The sequence below is a fragment of the Ictalurus punctatus genome, chromosome 2 (assembly GCF_001660625.3).
Source record: "Ictalurus punctatus breed USDA103 chromosome 2, Coco_2.0, whole genome shotgun sequence".
In the NCBI taxonomy this organism is placed as follows: domain Eukaryota; kingdom Metazoa; phylum Chordata; class Actinopteri; order Siluriformes; family Ictaluridae; genus Ictalurus; species Ictalurus punctatus.
In genome coordinates, this window is record NC_030417.2 from 28,470,241 (window position 1) to 28,492,341 (window position 22,101).

The following is a 22,101-nucleotide window of genomic DNA, read 5'->3' on the forward strand; positions in this document are numbered from 1 at the left end:
TGCCAAATCTGGCGTTCCTGCCTAAAAGCTTCACAAAGCTCTGATTACAGTTTGTCTGGCTTGCCTATAGACTCTCATCAGACACTAATGTTTTTACATGCGACTTTGTCCAGTGCGTTAACATGGGTACAGGCAAATGTGAAATGGTGTGCATTATACAGCCTAACTGAGTAGTGTACTGTTTTCAAGACAGAAGTATCAGTTTGAGGGAGCAGAACATGTGCGTGTTTTTGTCTGTGTCTTGTGCATGATATGCTGTGCAGGGAAAGCTACCTGAGGGTCTGCATGCCCTTCAGGATCCTGCCTGGTTATCCTTTGGATGGCTGAGCAAGAGGACTGGGCCAGTTGAGCCTTGCTGGAGTCAGCAGCATGTGGCCAGACTCCATGTCCACTAGAGCTCATCACATCACTCATATAGCTCCAAAACACAGCATTACGAAGATAAAAACTGGAAAGACATCTGTTGCACCCTACTAATTTCCATAAAATAAAAAGGTTGATGCAGTACCAATAAAGACATAGACTAAAATGTATTTTGGTACACACAGATCTTTGATCCCCAGATGATCGACTCACAATGAAAAAAAGATTATCTACAAACACCATGTGCATTCCAAATCTGGTAAATGCAGGCACCAGGATCCTCAGAGATTAAGCTTTGGAAGAGGCAGCAGTGGCAAATTGTGTGCTGTGTTGCTTTAACATGGAGCATCAGCTCAGCCACGCACACACACCTAGTCTGACAGCTCAGGGCTTTGAGGCAGGAGAGCCATTTCCCCCTTGCACAAGAGACAGCATGAGACGAAAGACAGAGAGAGAGAAGGAAACGAGTGTGAGAGAAGAAAAAGACAAGAAATGGAGGAGGAAGAAAAGAGAGCAGGGAAAAAGAATAAACAGAGGGAGGTGGTGTGGAAGGGGTGCTTTGTGGCTCTGAACCGTGAAAGCAAATGATGCTGTCGCCCCGCTAAGTCTCAGAGCAGAAGGCACACGCAGGCGTGAGGGAAGAAAGCGGCTCAACGGCGCATGAGAGAGTTCAGGGCTGTAACGCGGTTCTGCCTCTGATCGGCTCACCAAACATGCCGTTGGCCAGTCCCAGCCATAACTGAGAGTGCCAGTGGTTTGAAGAGAGTAGTATACAACACCTGCTGTGGAGGTGCAGCACGATCTCCATAAGCCTGCGGAGTCAGGTGCACACCAACCCGTGTCAAGAATTACTGATTGGAGCCTGATACAAACAGCGCACAACCCCCCATTTGCATCAGATGCCTGATTTGCATGCATACGGGGTGAAAGAAAGGACTGGTGCATGAGATACACACTGTCTACAATTGAAAGGAGAGAAAGAACATCTTTTCAGCTGGTGTCATTCAAACCTTCCGTTCTGCCTCAGTCCTGTTCTTGCTTGGTTTTGATCTCTTTCGTGAGCATAGGCAGCACTTCAGAGAGCTGCACTGAGACCTCCATTAAAATTCTCTCACCCTGCTCTCTGCATAAGGAATAGGTGATGACAGGGAAGTGTTTGTGTGCGCGTGTGTAAGTATTTGCTTCAGCTGGCGGTCCCTCAGTTCAAATGCATTAATTTCCTCTAAAGCATCCATTCTCCCATGTAGGCCTGTCCATAATGCCTCCTTAGTTCCCTTTCTCAGCACATAGGGAATATACTCTACATACAAAAACAAGAACATACCGCTGGATATGTAAATGAATAGCCTACATACATAGACTCTGAGATTTCTTCAACCAGTCTATCTTGTTTATTGGGCTTATAAATCCACCTTCATACTGTGTTTTCCTTCTGTTCTCTTTTGTTTCATGTCTTTGCCCAGCTGACAACCCACATCTGACAGAGAATAATAACCCTACAATTGGGCACACACACAAACAATATACATCCACTCTTTCTCTTCTTACCCCTACCACACGCAAAAATATGTGCATAGACCTCCCCCACTGCCTGTAAGCTCTTTCACCCTGGCTGGAGAAAACAATATTTGCATGTGCCCATGTGCAGAACTCCATCAGTCTCCATTGGGGACTGTTTTCTGGCTGTAGGAGGCAGGTCTCTCCCTCTCCCCCACACTTAAAGCTCATCGATTCTCTCTCCCACCTCCAGCCTGCGTTTATTAACATGCCCCATCACCGCCAAATCGCTCCTCATCTGTGCTGGCGCAGCTCATGCAATTAGCCGCCCGCTGCCTCGGGGCCGGTGTGAGCGAGCGTGTAATACTGATGCCGTTCTCACACCTTAATGACACAGACTGGACACCGAGGCATGAGGTGGAGGCCAAGAGAGCTAGCCAGGGTTCCAGTTGGTTTATTGGGCAAGATTATTTTGCTTTAGTCAGGTGCTGCTGAAAACGAACCGGGGTTGACATCAGCCTCGTTACCTCAGAGACGGGGTAGGGGGTGGGGAAGAGGGGGGGTTTAGTCTGATGCATGTTCGCTAATGAGCTGTGACGGATTGATCTCCTGGAAGATTCTAGAAAAGGGAGAGAAATGAGACAATACAGTCTGTTCACGCGAAGATGTGGGGGTGTGCAAAATAGGGCAGCGGTGAGGAGCTTGAGCTGAAGAGGATAGGTCTGAAGCTCCTAGGGAGGGACGTACTGCGGGACAAACCCGTTATTTTTAGGGGTGACTCAGAGTGTGTGTTTACCAGAGAGAGACCGTTATACTGTTTCGGTATAACCCCTTGTTTCGTGCCGACGGCACATTTGCTAAACATGCCTTCTCCTTTACCTTACCTCTTTTCAAAGGATTCAAACATTTTTGCCTTTCATCTTGTCATTATTATCCTTCTGCCCCACACATTGAGCACTGTTTAAAAAATGCTTCACCCTTCAGCTGGAACAGAAGAGGACAAAGAGCATGTGAGCTACGTCCAAAATGTACAGCCTACTAGACGTTAAAACACGTACCACAATAACTATAAGATCATATTAGTACGTGTGAAAATCCGGCGCCTAGACTCACCCACGCCAACAACTATATACCACACACAGCTCCTGGTTGCCTGTACAAGCTCGACTGCGGTCATCTCGCCTCTTCGTTTTATACGGCGCTTATTTTTGGCTGCTTACGTCATCGCCCGGGAGTGTGTGAGCGCGCCAATCACTGCCGCCGTCTGACAGAACGCCTCAGGGTGCTAGCGAGTTAGCTGAGGTGTTTCTTTCGTCGCGCTGCCGTTTTCGTCTCTGTCAGAATAACTGTCGCACTTACGTCGCTATCAAACTCGTAAGTAGGCTAGGTGGGTCGATTTTTATGACCTGAGGGCGACATTAACAGCGGCATCAGAGCGTCTGCTTTGCCGCTTCCGCCTGCCTCGACCAGAGATAAACAAGCGTGCTCACGACTGAGGGAGGGAGAGGTAACCATGGCAACCGGCGAGCTCTTTTTTTTTTTTTTTTTGAGCTGCTTGTCCTCGAGGCGGCACAATAACAGGTTTCAAGGCCGATGTCACCCACTCCCTTATTTTCAAAGAAAGCCAACAAATAATACTAAAACCAACCAAACCAAACTTATTATGTACATAAAAGCGATGACACGAAAGGATTATGGAGAGGATCTGTTTCTGTGAACACACTTAGTATTCACTGGGGTGTGGGTTAGGGTTAGGGTTTTAACTTCTTCTTCTTTTTTTTTTTAAAAGACATTTGGTGGCAAAAGCACACTCATAAAATTATGAAAATGAATAAATAGTGTTTGTTCCCTGGGGCAATATGAATACCTGCTCTATAGTTCCTATTAATCAAGGGATTTGGTCGAAACTGAGAACCACAGCCGTGACCCTGTGTAGCCTGCACACTTCTAGGCAAGGCAATGGCTGAAAATTACACAGCGTCATCTCTTCTTTATACGTCCGGATTTTTGGGTGCTCTCTCGGCGCAATCAATCTTCGAAGGCGAAATGGACACTCTTTTGAGAGTAAGTCTAAGAGAGCTGTCTAGTTGATAGTCTGACCAGCCGTCTAATGGTCAGACATCAGAAACATTGAAGAGCACTCCATCCTCATCAACAGCAAAATTGAGACTCACGACATATAGGAGGGAAGATATTGAAAGGTGAGGGTAGAAGCAGGGCCTAGAAAAAGGGGAAGACAGAGTGAAACACAAAAGAAATGAGGTACATGTATAGAAGGAGAATGATTGTGAATTCAAGGCGAGTAGTGTACAACCTGCAAGCCTTATCAATGCATCTGCCGTCCATCCAGCCGAGCGGCACAGTCTCATCTCCGCTGTGATTGCGCCCTATCTGTCCTATCCCTCTCTTTCTGTAATGTCTGGAGTGAGAGGGGAGGGAGAGGATGACAGGGTGCACATCACCAATACAGCAGGCAGCTCTGAGGGAGGCCAAGTCAGAGACAAGGCAATAAAGCAGCGCACCGCTTTTCCAATGCAGAATCCATATACGTACCTCTGAACCCTAACATGATGAAAGCCAGCGCAGCAGGACCACTCTCATTAAAACACACCAACGTTAACGCTACCATTATTAGCCTGCTTGAGTCACCCGTTCGCTTTTTATTTATTTATTTTTTTTATAACTACCGCCCACAATAAAGCTTTAGTGCCTTTAAAGGGATTCTGGCAAAGGACAAACATAAATGTCCTATTTAGGATCCAGTCTAATGTGTTTGTCATTGATGGGGGTTCATATCCACTGACGCTAATTAGCATCAGTGCAGAACCACCCTCTTTTCTCTGGCACTGACATTCGATTCAGAAGTTAGGATATGGGGGTGTTTATTGACATCTTCGCTCATGTAATGCTGCTAGAAACTGACACAATGCCAGGTGTGGGCCAGAGCAGCAGCGGGGATCAGTAATTAACCTCCCTTCGAAAGAGAGGGAACACAAAGGTGACGGTAATACACTTGAAACCACCCCCACAACACACACACCATTGTTTCAGCATTCATCGATGAGGCACAACTGCAAGGAATACTAAACAACTGGGATTTATATGAGCTATGAGGTGGTGTGTTGCTGATTTGAGATCAGTTGTGTTTTGAAAATATTACACTGAAGGTGCAATTTCTGCACAAGAGGGTGACGACCTGGAGCGCCCTCTTACTGCTCAGGAAGAAAAAACAATGCCAGAGTGATCTGATGGATGACTCATAAATAGTCTGTGTGAATATGCACACTCTTTCGCTTTCTTTCTCTCTCTCTCTCTCTCTCTCTCTCTCTCTCTCTCTCTCTCTCTCTCTCTCTCTCTCTCTCTCTCTCTCTCTCTGTGATGATGATGATGATGATGATGATGATGATCATGGGAATGGCACGCCGCTACAGAGCGGAAGTTCCGGTGTCATCGATGAAGAACTCTATATATAATATAAAGCTGAGCTTGAATAACTAAGACCATCCCTACTTCCATTCTTTTAGGATTTTAGGAACATACTACTGCTAGTCCGTCTTTCTCATTTCCACAAGGGGAGTGAGGTCATCCAGATCCTCAAGCTGTGGAAGAGGAGTACGCTTCCCAAATGTACCAGTCTGAACATCAACATCCCCCTCCTCTCATTTGTTCTCTCTCCGGGGGCTTGTTTTTGAGTCGAGGAGGCGGTGCTGTGGACGACCTCGTTACCTCATCTCCATATTCAAGTGCAGCCAGTGTCATTGTGCAGCGCCGGAAAAAATCAAGAGATTTAATCAATGGAATGGCCCAGGAGAGAGAGGGAGAAAGAAGGACAGCGAGAATGAGACAAGGGGAGAGAGAGGGGGAGAGAGCGAGGGAGAAATTGGATTGAGATATGTATGCTGATGTGGATGATGTAATGCACCATGCATACATTGATATTTCTGCTCTTCCCTTCTCGATAGCTCACTTTTCAATAAATGGGTAAAAAGAAGCGATAAAGAGAAATAAGGACAAAAGCCCCAAACATCACGTTTCACACTTGAGAGGCAATCAGGCACTGAAATCCTGGGTGATAACAACATCTCCAGTGGATTGACAGAGAGCAAGAGAGAGAGGAAGAGATGGCAGGGAGTGCAATAAAAAGAGAAGTAGTGAATGAGTGCGAGGAGGGGGGTGAACAGTAACACACCAGCCACACTGACAGCACTTCCAGGCCTCCAACAGAGCAGCGCAAGGTCTACATTTCTATAGTCCTGTTCTGCTATTTAAAACATTTTTTTTTTTTTACACAATTAATAATAGCCTATGTGAAGCCTGATCTTGAAAAATGGTGTCAAAAGCTGAAACTTTGGAACGTCTCATTATGCAAATGTTTACATGAGACCTGTAACTGTACTGCACTAGTTCTAATTTTGTGTGTATGTTCCTTATGTCACCCTGTCCAGGGTGTACCCTGCCTTGTGCCCGATGCTTCCTGGGATAGACTCCAGGTTCCCCCGCGACCCTGAAAAGGAGTAAGCGGTTGGAGATGGATGGATGGACGGATGGATGGATGGATGGATGGATGTTCCTTATGTGTATGGAAACATCCATATAAGCCATTCATATTCCCCATATTCTCCTTATTTTTCAATAAGGAGGGAATATAAGCAGATCTCTGCGTTATTATCCCAGCCAGTGGCATTAGACTCCCATCGCAGGAGACTGAAACAGTGGGAGGATGGAGTGTGTGTGTGTGTGTGTGTGTGTGTGTGTGTGTGTGTGTGTGTATGTGGGGTGGGGGTGTTCACTGTTGATTGATGAAAATGGGTGGAGGAGAGGGCATTAATGGTTGAGTGAGATGCAGCTGCCTGCAGACACTGAAGGACAGAGACATGACACCGAGAGAAAGTGAAACAAGGTGATCTTCTCCTTTCATGCACCTTTTAATAGATGCCTTCATTCTTGGACTGCTCCAGAAAGTAGCTCATCCTGGCAATCCTGTTCGACAGTATAAGACCTCTGCAGAGGAGAACGTTGCCACATTACGCCTCTTAAATGACATAATTAAAGCGAAAGTCAGAGTATAACGAAGCGTGAAATCCTCAAATCCTAATGAGAGCACTGCGATTGAGCTGTCTCATGCACACACACGCACATGCACACTCTACTAATAACAAAAGATGTTCTTGTATATTCTCTATAAAACCAAAGTGAACTCCATATATTATTGAGATTATTCATACACTCCAAGATTAGATGCCATTCATAGACGAGTTTACAGTGTCTAAATAGCGTAATGTATTTTCAGCTGCAATGTCATTGTGCTCATAAGTTCCTAATGGTTTTAGCTGATAGATGTAGAAATATAAATAGATATTAATTACATGATTTCAGTGTAAACACAAAGCTAACTGATGAGTCTCAGTGACTTAATGACCTGCAGTTCAACACGAAGCCTGATAAACCCTTTCAGCCCTCTTCAACTACAATGTATAGTAGATGTATAAATCATAAACCAACTGCGATTCTGAAGCATCATCAGTGATGACTGTACACTATTGTAATGACTTCCAACACTCTCCCATGATTCACTGCTTACAGCATTACAGCACTGCTTAGAGCATTAACTGTCATATTCTGTATACATGATCTCACAAATGCTCTAGATTGATGCTTTACTTCTCCTTGGAGCTTTATGCACTTGTGACTCACCTTCTGCTGCTCTGGATGGTCCCACCTTGGTACCATAAAAATTTTTGCACTTTCAAAAAATGGTGTATGCCCAAGTCTCACCCTTTCCTTAGTGGATAAACTCACCTGGATTGAATGTGGAGAGTTGCCTAATGAAACTGAAGTGAACCTGTTGGTCACAATCATTTTATAGCTACAAACTAATGTACTTTTGGGTTGTTTGAATATTTATATAAATTCAAAACCCACTGAAGTACCATGTTCATCATACACTGATGAAAGCATGTAATAAATCATCTTCCCTTTTTTTTTTTTTTCATTGTCTAGTCTGTACAAATAAAGTCTAATAAGCAAAGACAACAATTGGAAATTTATTCATATGTATTGTATGTGCCAGATGAGGTGCGTGGACAAGCATCTCAGTTTAAAATGTATTTATTTAAGCATTTACTCATTCCTAAAGTTTCATTACGGTCAAAGTGATTTCATGTTGAAACTATAATGAATAAAATTCAATTACTCCCTCTTTCTGGGATCAATACACATTTATCTTCCTGTTTCCAACTCCGTTAGTTTTGAGCCATTATAATAAACATACAGTAGTCAAAAAGGTTTGGTCACTTTATCAGATAAGTAGAGAAACACAGACCTGGTGCAAGGTTCACCTTTCAATTAGGCTCACAATGGATTGGTGTTTCAGAAATACAGTGTGGGGACATAGCCATAATACATTGCATAATGTTTTATATTATAATGCCTACAATAAATTATTATAGGGGTTTTTATTGCTGAAGTTTTCTGCAAACCACAAACACGTCCATGTTTACTACATGTCCAGCTGCTGAATAGGTTTCATTCATCTGATGATGACGTGACGCTTCTCCTTCAATGCATTCACTGTTCCCTCTGGTATCAGTTAGAGTCACATCACTTCAAATAGCAAAATGCTACAGAAAGGCAATACGGCTACATTTTCATGCACATACTTATGTTTATCTATACTTATATGAAGGAGAGATAGAGAGGCAATAACAACTTGGGGGTGTTAAATGTGCAAGATAGTCCTATAATAGCTATGTAAAAGCTATTTGTCTTTTTTTCTAAACAGATGAGGTAAAAAAAAAAATATTGTGATTCCTGAGAGCATTAGATTTAGGACTTCCACACCTTTAGACTTCTGTAAAATTATTATAACATATAGGTAGTTGATCCAATAATGTTGCACAAACAAGTGTCTGTGTGTATGTGTGTCAAAGAGAGAGTGAAGGAAAAAACATTGTGTGTGTGTGTGTGTGTGTGTGTGTGTGTGTGTGTGTGTGTGTGTATGAGAGAGAGAAGTAAAAAAGATAAATGCTCATGACTTGGAATAAAATAGAAATGCAGAAACGGTTGAACACGGCGACAGGGAGAGGAAATATATGAGCGTGAAACAGACGCGCAGTGAAAGTCTCAGATGCTAAAATAGACACACATTGCAGGAGAGGAAATAGACAGGGAGAAAGAGATTCAGTGTGAACGTCATGCTGTGTGTGAGCGTGTAAGTCGGTCAGGATAAAGGTTTGGGGCAGAGGTTCTTCTCTCTGCAGTACACCCAGGCTGAGTGCACTCTGTCTCTCCAGCTCACTAACATAGTAACTACCTTTTTTCCATTACTCACACTAACACAGTGGGAAGATTCTCCAAGATATCGCTCTCTCTCTCTCTCTCTCTCTCTCTCTCTCTCTCTCTCTCTCTCTCTCTCTCAAGCATCAATTGGCTGTGAGGACAATGTCCTTCCCAGTCTGATCCTGTTCCTCCTCTATGCGAAGAATTGAAACAAACACAAACGGCACAAAATACAGAATATATTTTAGTATATGTGTAAATGCTGATGTGTAAATAGTGACAGGTATAACTACAAGGAAATAAACGGTTTGTCCTCTGAATTATATTACAATAATTTTTCACAATCATTTATAGAACAATCCCATAGTTCTATTATTGTACCACTAAAGCATTAATCTGTGCGGGATAATAGCTCTTTAGTAACATTATTATTATACATTAAACGTGCACTGTGTGATAGAAAGTTAACTGCGGTCTGACTGTGCCAGTGAGTAAAATGATTACAAATTGCAATCTGGAAGCTTATGACGACCAATTAGCAGAACGCAAACTGCTTGCCTAAATCATCACACACCAGGCTGAAACCACATTTAGTTGTTAAGTAATCTCCAATAGACCTGCCTAAGTGCTTTCTGACACTGTATGACAAACCATTATCTATAACAAAGAGTGAGGCCTGAGAACTGGCAGCCATTTTTAACCCCCTAGTTAACCCCTTTAAGTCTTGGCTTATTAGTCAGTTATTTATCTCAAATGACATTATCCATTAAATACTATGAATTATTCAGTAACTACTGTGAAATTAATCGGAAAAGTAGAGTAGTTACGAACGTGAAGAACGTAAAAGTCTTCAGGACAGAGGAGATTTAAGCTTTCTGGTCTCTCAGTAAAATAATAAGAAAGAGAAAAAGAGATACTGGTGAGGGAACTGGTTATCGTTAGCAATAACAGAAACGAACTTGTCTTGTGGATTAAAAAGTGTGACGTGTTGTTCATTAATAAATAACACAATTGTAATAATTGGAAAATCACTGTAGTATAAGCAGAATAAAACACTTCACACCATGCTATTATATGCAAATTTGCGTCGGGCTGTATCACACCGTCATGGTGTCTGTTATTTTTGTAGAACAGCATACTCACAGCATTGTGATATTCCTTACTTATGTCACGGCACTGTTCAATGCTCAGTTCTGATTAGTCAGAATTTCTTGATTAATTTTCTATAACAGAAGCTCTGAAAGTAGTTCCAGCATCAAGGTTTGTATTCAAACAAGTTCGAATACACGATCGTTTCTCTAGTTACAACTTACACAGGGACTTGCATGTATGGTGAATACTCCATGTAAATGGATTTAAAAAATTCTCTGTGTAATTACTGATTTGGTGAAGTTTTCGGTGAGGAAACAGTCATTTTCTCCTTTTTGGAAGGACTCTACTTTGTCAGTGGTCTGTAACAGTTAGAGGTAAAGCTGTAACTTTTGTAAAGTTTTCCAACATTGGGATGTGATGTTATTGGAACTTTTGGGCAGTAGCATATCATGCCACCCTGCCATTGATTATTTCCCTTTAACAGCATGTCGTTTTATTCTTTGCTTTGCCAAACACTTGGGTTCGAGGTTGCATGTAGTTTGATGAAAGCTAATTGTTAGCCATAAGCGTTCATTCGTTGGTAGGGATGTTAGCAATGTCGTTAGGAATCTTGTTAGCTTTGTACAAAATTCCAGCACAAAACTTTGGTCAAAAACATTTCTTGACTGATTTGATGAAATTTCATGTATGCAGTAAAGTACTGTTAATTTAACTTCCTCTTGTACAATTACATTTTTAAAATCATTTTTAATTTTAACGATCTTTTAATTGCTACTGTGTTGTGATTCTCACAAACTTAGTAAGATTTAGTTATGAAACAAAATTTTTTTTATTCATGATGAGAAGTAACACAAACTCACTTTTTCACACACTGATGCTATTTGTTATTTTCTTTACTTATTTGCACTCAATTATAAATAACTTGAAGTGTCTGAAGTGTCTCTTACATGAAAAAATAAGATTAATAATGTATGGAAATTAACTTGGATTATTTGTATACATTTTATAAGATACTTAATCTGCTTAAAGTGTTTTAACATACATTTGAACGATAAACTCTATGAAAAATACATTCAATATTGCTTTCATTATATATTTGCGTGTGTGTGTGTGTGTGTGTGTGTGTGTGTGTGTGTGAGAGAGAGAGAGAGAGAGTGTGAGTTTGTGTTTATTTGTTATTGTAGTACTGATTGTGAAGCTTCAGCACGATTCACTGCAGCCTCGATAATGCAGTCTGCTCAACACACACACACATACACACACACACACACGGACGCATGCGCACACACACAATTAATTTTGATAAATCCACTCATCTTACTCTTGCTCCACACTAAGATCTCTGTGGACACACACGTGCACAAACAGTACCATCCCCACCTCTTCAGCTGTCTGAAATGCTAATGTGTGTTTGTGTGTGTGTGTGTGCATGCATATCAGAACGCCCTGTCTGTGATGGTGCATGAGAGTGCGCTCACATGTTTGTATTTATTGAAATCGGACCAAGCCTGGCATGTGTTTACACGTATTATTTTCTGTGTGTGTGTCTGTGTGTGTCTGTGTGTGTGTGTGTGTGTGTGTGTGTGTGTGTGTGTGTGTGTGTGTAAGCAAGCAAGAGGTTGCACTTAACACCTTGCAAGATGAAAATTGTGAGGCGATGATTCATACCCTGAAAACACACACACGCATACATACACACACCAACTCTCTCTCTCTCCCCTGCACTCAATTTCTCTCTCTCTCTCTCTCCCACTCTTTCTCTCTTGTCTCTTTCTTTACCTCACACATAGCAGCAGCAACAGCATCATCTGTCCCGCAATTAGAGATATGTGTTTGTGTTTGTGTGTGTGTACTCGTCTACATGCTTCACCGCAGTTCAGGCATGTCTACTGCGAAGAGAGAGAGATGGCAGTCTGACTGTACCTGCAATACTGCAAGTATGAGCTGGAGCAGGTGGAGGTGGACTGGAGCATATCTTCACTGTTCTTCTATGTCAGACTAACGTGTTCTCACAAACATCTATATGTTCTTCCTAGATAGTCTGCTTCCTAGACATAGTGTGTGTGTTACAAAAACTGTTAGCAGCCTCCTGCTGCTGTAAATTAAGAAGTTATGTGAAAGAGGTGAGAGACCCAATAACGTTTTCACACTCAAAACCTAGGTGCTTACTGATGTACCTACAGTATACTGCAAACGCTTCAGCTTTGTGTCATTCAAATGTACAGCTTCCCTGTGCACAATACACCTTCTACATCGTAGGATAAACAACCATTGTCACCTAAACGCCATTGTCTTCTCTGTTAATGGTAATGAACCATCCCAGTAATTTCTCAGGAATTGTACTAGGCCTTGAGTTTGGCTTGTGTTTGCTTGAGATTGATCACCACCAAATTCCTGTGTACAAATGCATGTGTGAAAAATGCTTAGTGTGTGTGTGTGTGTGTGTGTGTGTGTGTGTGTGTGTGTGTGTGTGTGTGTGTGTGTGTGTGTGTTTACCATCAATTTTCCAAAACTTAACTCCTCTTTCAGTTGTGGGACTTTCCAGATGCACAGCAAAAAAAAAACAAAAAAACAAACAAGCAAAAAAAAACAAAACACACCAGGCGTTTTCATATCAAAGTCAAATCCTACAGCCTCTCTACTATGAGTGTAATCCAATGTCACTATTTGTATCTGTATCTGTTTAAAGCTCCAAATATCTGTTTCTTGTATATGTATCTGTATTCGGATTTAAACCAAAAGTAAGTGTTGTTTAAAAAATTGATTATTATTATTTTTTAAATTAAATGTTAACCCAATTACTATGTCACTGTAAACAGTATAAAATAACAGGGCTGCTGTATAAAGAAGTCATTTTACATAAATGATAACAAAAAATGCCAACATGCTGAACATACCTTTTATTGATCTCAACCGGACCGAGTAAGCTGGGGGATGATCTTTCAAAACAACAGTGCATTTTGACAACTGTAGCCACCTAATAATATTTGATCAAATTCATTTAATTTTTAATTTTTTTGCTGGACATATTTTCAGAACCTGCTATGAAGCTGTGCTGCTGCTAGTCAAAATGGGATCCTTTTAAGCAACATTTCATTACAAAGTCTGGATGATTTTCAGGTAAGATTTTCATTTACTAATGATGAAGAGTGATGAAAAACATGTGCTATGTACATACAACTTAATCCCCCCCCCCCCCCCCCCCCCCCCCCCCATGAATTAAGTTTGTCAGGGACCCCAGTAGCATATTTATTTTGTGAATGTCAGGCCAGTTTCTATAGAAATATGAAAAAAATAGGGTTTTATTTTGGAACTCAGTAAGGCAGTGTTTACTGGCTGCTATTGGAGAAAACCTCTGATGATAGAATAAACAACAACAATGAAATAAAAGCACCTCCTTTTCAGTGTACCTCCTTTTACAACAATTACACACAGATAGATGTATATGTTTAAAAAATATCTTATGTATTTATTATATCTTATGTATTTATTTTATGAGTTTGTAGCTTCTCAAAGGATTTTGTTAGCATTAGCATGAGCATTAGCAGTGTACCTCATTGTATACAGTATACAATTGTCAGTAAAACAGTAGCTTCCTGACCTGGGCTACTAATTGTTAGCTGTAATTTTTTTTTTCACCAGTAATCCAAACAAACCACTTACACTGTTTGCATCCTTTTTTTTAATGTCAGTGATGGAAATAACTTCTTATAAGCTGTTGTCATGGAAACAAAAATGATGCCACCTCAAGCCTCTGACGTAACTTGGTTTAACATGCTTGGTTGCACACAAGGTAACATGGTCTCACGCTTGCAAATGCATAATTCATAATTCATGACTCAATTTATGAAAAATGACATGTTAAAGGTTAGGATTAGGGTCAAGATTAGCATTCATATATTTTCTTATGAATTTGTTACTATGAAATCTAACTAAATCTAACCACCCTCCTCTTGCTTGTTGATCAGGTTCCAACAGCAGCAGTTTGGTGCCAGAATTGAATAGATTTTGCCAGCTGAGTAGAAAGCTGCAGAACTGTTTTAGCCTTTAACACTGGCTTGAGGAAAAGGGTGTGTGTGTGCGTGTGTGTGTATTAGTGCCAGATAATGTTGGGATGCAGAATGCTGTCTATGTTGTGACTGTGTGTTTCTGGAAGTGTATATGGGGAAGGCATTGTTTCATATCTGTGTGTGGAACAAATGCTCTGACAAGGATAGCAATATTTGACAGTTTTGACCTTGTGGGGACATTTTGCTGGTGCCCATAAGGAGAACTGTTTTTCTACAGCTTTTTTTTTTTTTTTGATGGACCAGTGGATGAGGAAAGGACCGGACAGGTGCACACCAGTGAAAGTGGGCTGGGCACCACTTTCTGCTCTTTTTTTCTTTCTTTCTCTCTCAGAGAGAGAGAGAGAGAGAGAGAGAGTGAGAGTGCCAGCGGCATGCCTACACCCATTATCAGTGCCGCTGGCATGCCATGCCCATTGTCTTTACTGCCGGCATGGTAGCCTGGCCATTGTTCCCTGTTGGCAATGCTCATGTAACACGCACATACACACACACACTTTTACACATAAAGAGTACTACTCCACTTTTAGAAGCCTTCTGATGGCTTGCCATGGAAGATAATGCACTATGCAATTCTATTTATTCTTTCTCTAACTCTCTCTGTGTTTCTCTCGCATTCTCTCTCTTCTGTGTTTTCCACTGTGTACCTACTCTCTGACATTTTGTTTTGAATGCTAAAATTGTAATCCTTACCCAAGATATATGTGCTGTGGCCCTGTTGAATCAGGTGTGTTAGATCAGCATATGAATCCTCAGGAATCAAGCCAAATGCATTAAAGGAATACTCCAGCATTTTTCAAGCGAAGCTCTATTTACCAGAACTGGAGGTAAAGTGTGATTACCATGGACGTGGCTTTTGATATGTTTCCTTGTACTGAGTATAAAAAAATACAACAGAAAAAGTTTAGTCAATACTAATAACAATGGAAGTCTAAGGGCAGTTGTTGAAATAGATTTTTGTAGAATGCTGTGTGGGTCAGAATAGCATAAGTAACAATAACATTACTTATGAGTGTTTATAGGTTGGATTTGGTCTTGGACAGTTCCCATGCACCAACCAGCTTTCCCCTATCACACAAGCCTATGTCTCAATCAGCTCCCTTGCTCCCTAGGTCATGAATGAGTATATAGTGTATATGAGTTTGGGAACTGGTAAGGACCCTGGCTTATTACACATTGGTACTCTGATAACACAATTTCTGGTGACGTGATTACGTACTTGCGTTGTAAAACCCCACTAAAAATGCAAGTTTTATTTGTCATATAAATTTGTTAGCTTAGTCACATGCATTTCTGTCATGGTTCTTCAAGCAGGATTGTACACTAGCTAGTGGAATTAACAAAAAAATCATTAAACACTTAAACATTGTAAGACTCAAACAAACAGTATATAGAACGTCAAATGAAGTTAAAAATTGCTAAAGTACATAATAATTTGAGACCTATAATAACAAGCTACTTACTTTTGTAGACAAAGTTAGCTTAGAGTTTGTCCGGCATTTTTTCAGAGCTAAGAGGCTTCAGAAAGCATGACGTCATTTCCAGTAAGGGAACGTAGTGAGCAACGATGCTCCCTGGTTTTTGTGGAGCACTGTGGGACATTTTAGAGAGTGAACGTTCCAGTGCACTGGAAGGAGTTTGTGATTGAGACAGCCCTTAAAATAGCCGACTCCCTGATCGGTGCCCTGAGTACTGAGATTGAGACACACCCACAGACTACCAGCTCAAGAGGGTGTGTCCTAACACGTGCTTCCTATGAGACACAGGAAGCCTTCTCACTGCTACATCACAGGGAAGCGCAACACACTCAGAGGAAAGTGTTATTCTCCCTCTTCCACATACATGAGCTCACAGATCCCCATGACTGACTAGTTTTGCTGTGACTGACAGGGAAGAGAGAGTTTGACAGCATGGCCAGTTTTGCTCTCTGGGATGGTTTCACTGTCAGGATTTTAACTCATGATCTCTAGAAGATACTGTGACTAGGGATAGGGATATACATCCGTATATGGGGATTAGGTTGAAAACTGCGGGTGTATTCTTTACTGAGACACAGCCTTGAAAGAGCATGGCAGCGATAAATGCACAGAGAGATGAAAAGTGATGTAGAGTGCTGTGTCCTTACTGAAGCAGTGAAGGGCTCATCTGGACGCAGCTAGAGGGCTGTTGTCATGGCCCACTTTACTGTGCTGTGGAAGCTAGCAGCTACATACTGTCCCCAGAGAGAATACTTCTGTCCTCCCCCTCACACAGCCCAGTAACCCCATCAAGTGCACGCACATGCACACGTGCCCACTCGCAAGCTCAAACTCCTCTCTCGCTCACACGCTGAAGAACGTAGACGGAATACAGACGCACCAACAGACGTACGCATACACACTCGCACACCCTGCCCCCACCAAGAGGCTATTTGATGCAGCACTACTCAGAGTCAACCAATCATGGCCAGACTGCAGAGAGAGCCGGAGCTCCATCATTCTCACTGAGACAAGACACCCGGCCATACCTAATCCCTCTCTCGCGCTCTCTCTCTCTCTCTTTCTCTCTCACACTTAGTCACAATGCATACAGATTCACACTGCACGCCTGCGACGTCTCAGTCAGTGGCATGCTTTATAGTGTCAGCTCATATTAGTCTCTGAGTCTCTCTGCTTTGGGGTGTTAAAGGGTTAATGACCTGCTCCTCCTGAAAGTCTCTACAGCACCTGTTAAGAAAGACCGAGTCTCATTCTGGAGGTGGGGTTGATGCTTTTCACAGGGCAAGCTCCCACTCCCCTTCTTGTCATTCGTGGCATAATTCAAACAACCGTTTGAAGCTAGAAGAAAACTTTTCTGCTCTGATCATGGCAGGAGGAAGAGAGAGAGTGCAGGAGAGGAAGCAGGGGAAAGAGAAAGGGAGAAAGAGAGAGAGGCTTGCCACACAAATTTACAGTCAAGTTCTCTCCTCATCTGCTGTCTGTCTATGCTCTGATAAAGGCTGTGTGCCCCCGCACTGCCTCATCTCTTCTCCTTTCAACTAAAGAAGGGGTTCTCAGCTGCTGTGCCCTCAAAAGTAGTGCGCACTAGTGGGACTTGCCGGGTGTATGCTAAATGGGGCTGTGCTGCTGTGCTCTCTCTGGGGAGGTTATATGGATAATATAAGGCTGAGTAACTCTGCTAGAAGTGGGACACAAATAAATCATGTGGATATAGAGCTCCAACCAATGCTACAAAAACCTGACCCTGAAACTTAATGCAACGTTACGCCCAAAGTGAGAGTCTCTAATGGCTAGAATCTGCTAGGACCTTAAAGTGAGTCATTGGTGAATTAGCAGTCATGGGACTGAGTGGTGTGGAGGTTCTGCTAGGATGTATGGTGCTTCTTTGATGCCTGACATTTTAAGCATATCTCTTAAAAAAAACTTTGATAGACACAAATTGACACTCGTGTCGTCAGATGTTTTAAAATGAAGGAAAAGGATTTCAAGAGGCTGTAAAGCCATGCTGCAGTCTCTCTCTCTCTCTCTCTCTCTCTCTCTCTCTCTCTCTCTCGTTCGTGTGTGTGTGTGTGTGTGTGTGTGTGTGTGTGTGTGTGGTGTGGTGTTGCAAGGTGCAGGCGTTCTGGGCCAATGAGCCGGTAAATACAGCAGGCTACAGAGAGGAAATGAAGGCTGGATCTATTTGGAGGAGCTGCCGATGACCTTCCACTGAGCTGGATGACATCCAAGTGATTTCACCGTGCTCTGCGCCGCCACTGACGGCATGCACCAGCATGCTAAACATGCACTCTCACTCACACACACACACACACACACACACACACACACACATACACACACACACACACACACACACACACAGCCATGCAATCTCTGATGCACACATGTAAGTGCCAATATATAACACATGTGCTTAAGGGACATGGAGCAGCAGGTAGCAGCAGGTAGAGAAGCTTATTAAGAACTAAGGATTGAGTTTCATTATGTATTTACATCAGAAGTTCAAAATTATTTATCAGGGAATGGAAATGTTTTGTTTTGTATGATTAACCCTAGAAAACATACTATATATGTGTTGCCGTCATATCAAAACATGAAAGACTGAGACTAATCACATACCCAAGGGGTTGTGAGGTGTCACTGTATTGTTTACGAGCCGGGTTTTGATGTGACTGAGCAGAAATGTAGTTGCACCTGTGTTGCTTCCAGGTTGCTTTGCCCTTGCAAATCTGTTTTCTGATCTCAACTAAGCTATACTCAACTATAATCTGTCAAAATCATATTTTTTGTATATATCTTTTGCGAATTGTACTGTGTGTAATTTGTAGTGGGTTCATACAGCGGGTAATGTGTCCTGTGTGAAGCTCAGTGTTCCCTTTTCAGTGCTAAAACCTGCAAGGGATTACACTTTAAATGTTATATTGACCAAACGTTCAAAAGACCAAACTGTCATCTCAGTTCATTTATCTTGTGAAATTCCTGTGCATTCGGCAAGGTGAACGTGCAGCAAGCATTAATGAAGGCAGTGAGTACAAACCCCCCTGCTGTGCTGCTTTGCCTCTCTTCATTCCCTTGTTTCTGTGTTCCACAGCATGCTTAGTGAGCACAGAGGGAATAGCATCTGGACAGAAATCATCCCTCCATCCCTTCCTCCTCTCCTCTCCTCTCTGTCCTGTCCTGTCCTGAATCTGTTTGGATCTGTTTAGAGTGGTGCGTCACTATGCGTGTGTGCTCTACACAGAGATAAACACCTATCTCTCTCTCTCTCTCTCTCTCTCTCTCTCTCTCAAAAATAAATAAAATTATATATATATATATATATATATATATATATATATATATATATATATATATATATATATATATATATATATATATAATCTCCTGTCATCTTGTATTACCGCTCTCCATCCATTCCTCTCACCTTGCCTTGTGTGCTAATCTTGTTTCTGTTTCCTCTCGTTCTACAATGTCCTCTAAACTCATCCACCTCTCTTGCTTTTCCCGTTCTCTTTCTGCCCCATGCTGACCCTCAGCAAGGTGGCAGTTTCAAGTTGTTGCATCAGCCCTCATCCCCACCACTACTGAAAGGTATAAAATGCAGGCTGTTTAAGCAGTCACTAAATGTTCTGGGCTTCTGCATGTGAGCGATGGTGCGTGTTGAATGTGCTACCTACAGCACTGACGTGTTTTAGATGTGAATTTGGTCTTCTCGGTGGCTATATTTTTATTGTTGACATATTCAGCGTGTTGTGGCTGTTGCCAGATTTCAGCCTCTGCACTGGCTCTAATTCACTCATGCATCGATTCTGTCTTTCCTCCCTCCCTTTTTCTCTTCACTCTCTTTCGCTCTTTCTCTCCCACTCACCCGCCTCCTTCTGCCTCACACCTCTCTGTTCTCCCACCTCCATATCCCTCTCTTTCACACACAAACATACACAAACACAGAACCACACACACACACACACATGAAATCGTTTCCATTTCTCCCAAAATGCAGTCTTGCGGAGCAGGAGGCTGTCTAGAGCATCAATATCACTCAGCTGTGACACTGCAGTCTCGGTGCAGCGTTTTATAGGTTAGGGCTGTCGTAGTCTCGCACGTCTTCCCCATCAAGGGCACAGTATGTGTGCGCGCAACAACACACACACACACACACACACACACACACACACACACACACACACGTATTACTATCTTAATGGGTTGTACTGAGGTAGATTATAACCTTACCCTCAGTTACTAAATTTAACTCCTTTTCCTTTTCTAGTCCCTCTTGGAGATCAGCCAGACGTCTTCTGAACATCAACATTATTGCATATTTCCATCAATATGCTGAAATTTGGTCTTTACAACAGGATAAATGCATACCCCTAAAACCCTCCACATAAATATTCTCAGTTCTAACACAAACACCTAAATATAATCAATAATGCAGTCTTGCAATAACAAATCTCACACTTTGCCCTTGGTTTATGTTTACACCTCTATGAATCACACCACTTGCACCCTACAGGTTATGCGTGGTCCATGTAAACAGAAGTCTTGAGCTCAAGATGCAAGCAAAGTTAAGTGTCAGCCTTATGCCATAGGAATACTAGCTGTTCTCTGGAAAGCCCTAAATATAGCTCTTGACACATTGTGCATCTTTCTGCGTGAAGCCAGTAGCCTCCCGGGACAGCAAGGCTGACACAAAACGGAGCTGATCGTCATCAAAACAGACACATGTCCAGCATGCTACCTTTGCCTCAGACCTTAAGTCTGCGAACAACATTAAAAATGAGAAAAATAAAACAATTCTCTGTGCATATGAGTGCAGGTGTGGGGATGAGGCTTTCTTTTACATCAGAAGACAGAGGAATTAAAGGAAGCTGATCCTGGACCAGCCTCCAGATGGATGCATGCTCTGTCCTCCAACACGCCCCCCTGTATCAAGCGCATCTTGCCCATCGTCCCTGAATTCTCCACGTTCATTCTGCTCATGAGGCTCTTGGAATGAGGAGGAAGTAAAGGTGCCTACCTGCTATAGTGCTCTTCCCAGATCCTGCTCCTGCAAGCGCCTCCTGCAAGGCGAAAAATGGCAGCAGATATTCCCTGTCAATGGCAGACTCCTCTCTCTCTCTCACTCTCTCTCTCTCTCTCTCTCTCTCTCTCTCTCTCTCTCTCTCTCTCACTCACACACACATACACATACGCACACACACACACACACTTTCACTCTATCTATCTCGCTTTCCTGCTTGCTGTCGCTGCCATGTTCGGAGCGGGGCGGGTGGAGGGGGTGTGTCGGTTGGGTGGACTGGGGGGTGCTGTTGTGGGGAGAAGTGAGGAGAGCGAGAGAGAGAGCGAGAGAGAGAGAGAGAGAGAGAGAGAGAGAGACTCTTGGGATAAGAAAGCAATTAGAAAGCAGCCCTTACTTCCACACTGAATGTATAATGGAATTAGCTTGAAGGGGGGGCTGCCTCTGCCAGTGAGTCTCTCAGGCTGTCTACAAACCAATGCACAAGAAGAAGAGGTAAAGAAGAGGAGAGAGAGAGAGAAAGAGAGAGAGATGAGCGTGAATGTGTGTGGTTGTGATAGCAAGAGGAGAAAGGGGCGTCAGTCAACACAGGCGGCCACCCACTCCAACACTGTCAACTGAGGAGAGAGAGAGAGAGAGAGAGAGAGAGAGAGAGAGAGAGAGAGACAGACAGACAGAGAGAGAGAGAGAGAGAGAGGGATGGATGGATGGATGGATGCCTGTTTAAGGTTAGGTTCAGAGAGAGGGTGCTATATGTTTGTGTGTGTACGTGACTGTGCATGTGGGAATGTGTATATTTGCTGATGAGTCAGACTGCACTGATTTAAGGATTGTAAAAAAAAAAATTGAGGGCTGCCAGTAAGGAAGGGTGTGAAAATGCAAGTGCAATCACAGTATAGTGTGTTTGTGTGTGTCCTTGATTGTGCCATGAATGAAAATGAGGAGGCGGAGAACAGAATCCTTTAATCTGTCCTTCCCTTACCTCAACAGCAAGCCTATACATTCAGCGTGCTTTCATACCCCTCCAGATGCAAGATGTCTGTGCATTTTTCCTCCCTTCAGAATAAAGAGAAAGCTTTTGGAAGACCCTTGGAAGGTGTATATCTTGCACGTTACATTCTACATACTCCTCCATATTCTACAGCTCCTTTAATGCATCTTTTGAGATGCTGTGTGCTGTGCAATATTCGCTATATTTAATAGCTATTTTCACTGCTATTCTGACACAAAGCCCTATTTTGCATCAAAGACTCTGACCAGCAGGTCATAGGAACTCATTTGGGATTTCTCCCGTCTCCACATGCTT

At 42.5% G+C, this 22,101-nt stretch overlaps 1 protein-coding gene across 3 annotated transcripts in view; it reads right to left on the reverse strand.

Annotated features, from left to right (window-relative positions):
- The window catches only part of LOC108274279 (retinoic acid-induced protein 1), a 37,224-nt gene extending 16,312 nt beyond the window's left edge, over nt 1-20,912 (reverse strand). Inside the window, exons 1-2 of one of the 3 annotated variants that reach the window (XM_017484369.3) lie at nt 2,974-3,366; nt 2,745-2,844 (exon numbers count right to left, since the gene is read on the reverse strand). In XM_017484369.3, coding sequence (XP_017339858.1) covers nt 2,745-2,767 — 23 coding nt within the window. In that variant the 5' untranslated portion in view covers nt 2,768-2,844; nt 2,974-3,366. Of the gene's footprint in view, nt 1-2,744; nt 3,367-20,795 lie in introns of those variants that run through there. The other 2 variants (XM_017484378.3, XM_017484362.3) reach the window with 2 other exon arrangements.
- Between the last annotated feature and the right edge of the window lie 1,189 nt (nt 20,913-22,101).